Source organism: Solanum pennellii, chromosome 7 (genome assembly GCF_001406875.1).
Source record: "Solanum pennellii chromosome 7, SPENNV200".
Lineage (NCBI taxonomy): Eukaryota > Viridiplantae > Streptophyta > Magnoliopsida > Solanales > Solanaceae > Solanum > Solanum pennellii.
Window position 1 is genome coordinate 24,325,489 of NC_028643.1, and position 7,418 is coordinate 24,332,906.

The 7,418-nt window shown below is 30.3% G+C and overlaps 1 protein-coding gene across 1 annotated transcript; it reads left to right on the top strand.

The window, feature by feature from the left end:
- The first annotated feature begins 1,578 nt into the window (after window positions 1–1,578).
- Window positions 1,579–1,911, top strand: LOC107024927. The gene has a single exon (XM_015225845.1). It carries the CDS (start codon window positions 1,579–1,581, stop codon window positions 1,909–1,911), a length of 333 nt encoding a protein of 110 aa, XP_015081331.1.
- Window positions 1,912–7,418: the final 5,507 nt, after the last annotated feature.

Genomic DNA, 7,418 nt, shown 5'->3' on the forward strand with positions numbered 1-7,418 from the left:
GACGGTCCGTCCTGCCATTCCGTTACGAAGTTCAGAGAGTCGATTTCAGTACCCAAATTTCAGAATTCTAAGTGTTTTGGAACGAGACCCCCACGACGGTCCGTCGTGCCCATGACAGTCCATCGTGGGATCCGTCGACTCAGCCAGTTTTTCCAGAAATAAAATTTGCTGCTCAAAACGACTAAACAGGTCGTTACATACATAATATTCTTCCTTTTGTCTTTTAAACCAATTTTTTATTTTTGGTACTTCTAATATTTTTTCTACACTTAGATCTAATTCTTTTCCTTTTATTTGTTCAGATATACTATTATCAAATATTATTTTTTGTTCTAAAGTTTCTTCATCTTGACATTCTTCTTTATTTATTATTTTTATATCTGCTGCAGTCATCTATATTATAAAGTTCATTATCTGATTCTAATTCTATGTCATTACTTATTTCATTTTCTGATATTTCATATATTCTATCTTCACTTTCGAAATCGTAATCGACATATTCTATTTGTGTATATTTTTCATTTTTCATAATTATTTCTGATATCTGTTTTATCTTTGGATTTTTAGGTAATTTACAATCTTTAGCTATATGTCCTAATTTTCCACAATTATAGCAAGTACATTCCGTTAATTTTCTTTTTGGTCTATATGGTTTTTTAGTTTTATAATTTTTTACGTAATACTTCTTTCTTGTTTTTTTATATTTATATGTTGATCTATATTTTTTATAGTTCTTATTTTTATTATACTTCTTTTTATAATATCTATCTGTGCAACCAAATTGAGGTGCTATTTTATTTTTGCAACATGCTAAGTTATTTTTGCAACATGCTAAGATGAACACATAAGATTATTAGAAAAATTTATATGTATAATACAACACTCAGGAATAAGTTTAAGCAAAAAGAAAGCAGAAATAATGAAAAAACAAATAGAATTCCTAGGAATACAAATAGAATAAAGATGCAAACGCATATAGTACAGAAAATAATAACCTCAAATGAACAATTAAACACAAAAAAGAAATTACAATCCTTTTTAGGATTAGTTAACCAAGTAAGAGAATACATACCAAAATTAGCAGAAAATTTAAAACCATTACAACAAAAACTAAAGAAAGATGTAGAATATTATTTTGATAATAGAGATCAAACACAAATACAAAAGATAAAATTATCATGTAAAACATTACCGAAATTATATTTTCCAGATGAAAATAAAAAATTTATTTATATAGTAGAAACTGATGCAAGTGAAAAGAGTTATGGAGGAGTATTGAAATATAGATATAATAATAACAATCTAGAATATCACTGTAGATATTATTCAAGCACATATACAAATACGGAAATAAAATGGAAAATAAATAGGAAAGAATTATTTTCAGTATATAAATGTTTATTAGCATTTGAGCCATATATTGTATAAACAAATTTATTGTAATAACAGATAATAAACAAGTCAAATGGTGGTTAACCAAAAAAATACAAGATTCAGTAACAACAAAAGAAATTAGAAGATTGGTATTAAATATATTAAACTTTACATTCACAATTGAAGTAATAAAGACTAACAAGAATGGTGTTGCAGACTACTTATCAAGACAAAGATACTCAAACTGAGGACAAAAATGAAGATACAATTGAAGAGCTATTCAAAGGCATTACTACACTTTGTACAAAAGTGGAAAGAATGGACAATGTGATACAAAAGCTAAAGACTAATGAAGATACCCTGAAGTCTAAAGCTAATATAAGTCAGCAGCATGACTATAAAAATGCGGAGCTACGTGGATTGGAAGATGATAAAATTCCAGAGATAAAAGGAGACGATGGGAAACCCGTTAAAACCCATAACGTTTGTCTAAATACAGCTGCAGGTACAAGCAGGAAAGTTAGTGAGAAATCCTGAAATACAAACTTAAACAAGTTATTTATAAAACCATTTACCCTAAACACACAAAAACATATACCCACAGAACCACAATCTACATACGCAGTTAGTATACAGACTGATAAGAAAAGATACAATTATATCACACAATCATGCATTGAAAATATATGAGATCCAAACCTATTTAAATCTCAACCCCAGATCTAACCAAACCAAAGACCCAAACCAAGACTATATAACCCAAAAATTACAGGATACAATAGACTTATGGCACAACCAAAAACTAGTGCTAATCTAGCTAAAACATGTTACACCTATGGACTACTAAGTACAGTATATACATACGACGGAGAAGAAATTAGTGGAATACCAGAGTTACACAAAGCATTTATTACATATAGAAGAGTTACAAAAGGAAACTTGTTTTATATTAAGTTTTATACAGCACCAACAGAGATATTGTATGAAGAAATTAAGTGACCAATTAAAGTTATTAAGATAGGGTTAACAAAAGATATGATTATACCAGAAGATATTGGACACCAGAACGAGATACCAAAGATAGAAATACCAAGTTTTTATGCCAATAAAAGAATAATTGGTAAATCAACTATTATACATGAATTAGCAAACAATTATTTAAATGGAAGCACTATATGAAGCTATTACGCTAGGGATCAAGTAATGATATATTCGAACTCGAGAGAGTTAAGAAGAGCAGATATGGATGAAGTCCAGCGATGGATTTTGTCACTATTAATACCGGAAGAACAACCTACGACGAGAGCATTGAAAAAGGAATTTGTTTCAGAAGAATTATTAATCAGATATTGCAAACTTATTGGACATAAATATCCAGATCACAGATGCTCCAAATTCAATGGAGAAGATAACGTCATACCGGAAGTTGATTTAGAATAAAGATGAAGAGACAAAGATGCAAGATAATATAAGGATGAAGAAAAGAAAAAGAGTTATAACAGACAAATACAAAAGAAGAAAAGACATAAAGATAGAAGTGGCAGACAAAGAGATAGAAATCTTTGAAAAAATGTAAAAGTAAAGAGATAAGATTCCTTTGTACAGTAAATAACTTTTGCTTTTTTGAAAGGCCAATATGTATAGCCGGCCATTTGTAATGTTTTGTTTAAAAAGTCGTAAAGTGTACAGTAGACGCACTTATGTGCAGACTTAGGAATTAGTATAAATAGATTGCCAAATTGTAAATGAAAGGCAGACAATGCCAAACTAAAGTTCAAGTTAATAAACCCTCTCTCAAAATACAAAACTCTCTCAAAGATACAAACTAAGAAAAACATATGGAAAAATCGGAAATACAATCAGATATCTCAGATAGCATGACAAATCAAGAGGCAAAGGTATATTGTTTATTAGATATGCAGAACTAATTTCATATATTCCTGAATATCATATATGATTGATTAAATTTATGTTAGTTATTATATACTAGAAATATTTGAATCATGAATTCTAGTTTGCTAGTAAACGGGAAACAGGGAGAAAACTGCTAGACTATGTCATCCCATAGTGGAAACCGGTAGGCGAAGAATGCCGATAGGGGAGTACATAAGTTGAGGCGCTGATAAGCAGTAATTATCCGCTAAAGTACGATGCTAGTAGTGACCGGAAAACATGATAACGATACTCTAGTTTATAATAAACTAATATGAATTTAATTAGATTATGATATGATAGGAAGGAATAGTTGAAGGACAAACCTGCATAATAAAAAATAAACATGTTTACAATGTACGATGAAATAAGAAGCTATAAAACTTTGATTTTAATATATACTTAAAGATATAAAAATTGATGACATAAAAAGAGTTATATGGGAAAAAATATTTGAATATGATTTAGAAGATATATTAAATCAAGAATGGTATGAAATAAATTTACAAGAATTAGAAATAGAAAGAATAGATATATACGATTTAGAAATAGAATCAGATTAAAATGAACTATGACTATGTAGAATATTGGATAAGAACTATGGAAAATATAAGATTATTAAATTACTTAATACAAGAAAATTTAAACATGTATCAAAGAACCCAAGATATATTATATATAGAATATATAATAAACAACCTTGAAGAAATAATTAGACTAAGACAATTATCAGAAGAAATTTATAACAAAATATGTTATACCCTATGATGGATTCTGCACCCTCCAAAATTGTGGAGCTAAAGGGTAGTTTTTGATTCGTAAAGGCTTTCCAACATAAAGACTAGAATGTCTCTTTGATTTTTTATTTGATTCAAATGAGATAGAGGAATCATCTTCCCTTTTCCTCCTCAATGGTCCTGGTGATTAATCTTCGGGAGTCATTGAGATGACTTTTCCGGTCGTAAGACCATCTTCAATAGTTTCACAAATTTCGACTATCTCACTGAACTTTTCTTCTAGAATGAGCAACATCCAATAGTAGTACTCAGACTCTTGAAAACGCATGAAGACTTAAATAATCTCGTTATCGTTCATGGGAGGTCAGACCCTTGCAGCCTCTCTTCTCCAACGGTAAGCATACTCTCGATGAATTTTAGTAGAACTTTTTTTTATTCTCTCTAAAATATCGATCAGGGATGAACACTACATTGTAACTAAATCTTTTGATCATGTCTTTATCCAAAGAGTTCCAACTTGGCCACTACTTGATTTCTGTAGAAATAATTTTACCAAAGCTTCTCTTATAAGAATTCGATTAAAGAGTCGTATTAACAAAGCTTCATCTTTCCCTACTGCAATAAGTTGGTCACAATAAGCTCACAAATGAATCAATGGATTTTCAATTCCACTAAAAGTGTCAAATTTTTGTAATTTAAAACCTTCAGGTAGATAAAAAATGTGGATGAATGCATAAATCTTCATAATTAAGCGCCTCAATGTCTGGAGTGTATTGAACGTCCTTCATTGCATTCATAACTTCCTCTCTGATGCTTTTTTGAACCTTTCCTTTATGACCTTCTTCTCATTCTTATTCTTCACATAATGATTGAGTTCAAAAATTTTAGCAGATGAATGGTATGATTCTTTCGATATTGGAAGACGAAATGCGCTTTTTAGAGGTATGGATTGAGTGGTAGGCGGGTTTTGGACTATTTGAGTAGGGATTTGATTGACCAGAGGAATATTTTGGAAAATGTTTGCATTTGGATTTTGAGAAGTCAGTGACTTTTGGTGTGAGAAGCTAGCATGATGTGGGTTAGGGTTGGTCAAGTCAATGGTATAAGGTTTAGGAATTGTAGATGTTGTTGAATTGTTTGGTAAATGTTCGGATATTGGATCTGCACTATGAAAATGTAGTGGAGACCTTCCATTTTTTCGAATAGGAGTGTTTGCAATGATTGCTAGATTTGTTAAATCTTGAGTCTTATCCATTTCAGCAATCTTTTGGTACAATTATTTAATCAACTCGTTTTTTCAGCAATTATAGGGTCGTTCACAGTAATTTCATTCAAATCAGTATTCACAACATTTTAAATAACTATTTCATTGCCTTTTCACAAAATTTGGTCAAAGAAGCTATCTTTGGGGTCTTTAGACCTCGTGAACTATGGATGTTCAACAATTTTCTCAACACACATCAATTTTGAGTACCTAAGAAAGAAACAACTCAAAGGCAAATGTGTTAGTATGTGTTGATGATAATTAATACAAAATATCACACACATTACTGTAAACACATAAGAGTTGCTTCATTTGAACATAATCTTGCCCATATATATAGAGAAATGATTAGATAGACAGGAATTTGTCTATCTGATTTTTAGCTTTATGAATAAGAAATGTCAACTTGAGTCAACACATGGCCGATGGGATATTACATTGTTGTACTTCTTATTTTTTATCAAGATATAACTCTAATTTCTTGGTATGAGTTGGAATAGATAAAATTTCTCAAAAACAGGGACTAAACCATGAAAGGCTGCCTACATATCTCATAAAAAAAAATTCAGGTCCTACGTAGTTCGGCCCCCTTGAATCTCTTTTAATTTGAGATGAAGAATCTCTTTTTATATGAGAGACTAAGATTTGAAAAATGAAGTTCGATTTTTTTTGGAAAATTAAAGACTCAAATAGTATTTGGACGCACTTTTAATAGTGACTCGACATTTGTGCTTGGGGTTCTAAATTTTTTGAATAAGTGTGAATCATAATATCTCCATATAAACAACATATTCACATAAGCAGTTACAACACATAAACAGTTATCACGCGATCTAAACAGATCTGTGACCCTTTTGATCCAAGGGTAGGTTTAGCATTTTGAAGGATGTATAAATTCATTTGAAACATTTTATTTCCCCGAAAACCACATTATAAAAGTTTTACGAATAAACTTAATGGGGATACAATATAGGGGAAATGAAATACAAAATATTCAACCCTGCGCAGGGGTACTCCTAAATATGTTTCCATTGATGGTACTTCCTTTTTTATTTGCTATCATCTCTGGGTGCCAACGTCTTTGGATGAACTAATAGCCTGTGAAGCCCTTTGTTTAACTAGAATACTATATAATATAATATTTACCCCACGGGACAATGATTTTTCGAACAAGGTATACATGCTTCAAATTTAAATACATAAATACGAACATCTGTTTAGGCCATGGACGGTTTTGGACTCAAGGTGAGCTTCTAATGGGCCCAACACTCCTTGGGTTTTGGGTAATCATAGCTCAGAATGGCCTAAATTTAGAATTTGGTTTAGCTCTACACTAGTTGACTAAGAGTGGTTTTTGAAAGACTAAGAACCCAAGTAGAAACATAGACTGGAATTCAAGACAATCGTTGGACGCATGACGACCCAATAAATTTCAAATTATTCTGGAAAAGGTTGAGTATGCAAAAGTCCAGTTGCGGTTCCACAAAACCATCTTGTAATATACTATACATACAACAAGAATATGCCACGAAATGCAATGACGTGAATAAAATTTAAACATATTAATCACATATAAACAATTTAATTATAGCAATTAGTCAAATAGTCAAATATTTTCGTTAAAACTTAATTAAGTCCCCAACAGAGTTATCATTTCTGTTTTACTAGAAAAAAGAGAAGAAGAAATGACTAAGTTTTTAAAAAACCGATTGAACTTATGATTTAAGAGAAATCAAATTTCAAAAATAACAGATAAGTCCCTTAATTTTTTAAATAAAAATTCAGAAAAAACATAAGGTTTTCAAATATATTTAAACATATAAAATCAATTTTAAAAAATAGGTTCAAAGTTCAATCTACATTTCGAGTAGGTGTGAGGTCCTCGAAATGTCTGTTAATTTACGATTGACTGACGATTTGACTAAATGGACTTATCAAAATATCTTTCCAAATTTTAAACTAAGTAAAGGAAAAATCATTTTTTTATTTACTTATTACTATATTCTAAATTGATTACTTGGTAAAATAGACAAAAATAGATCATTCTAAAGGGAAGTGACTTAAGCTTGACAAGACCAATATTAACAATAAAAGCTAAGTAGTAATAATAT

Coding starts and splice junctions, on each gene's coding strand:
- LOC107024927 (XM_015225845.1), top strand. CDS start 1,579: ATGGTGTTGCAGACTACTTATCAAGACAAAGATACTCAAACTGAGGAC.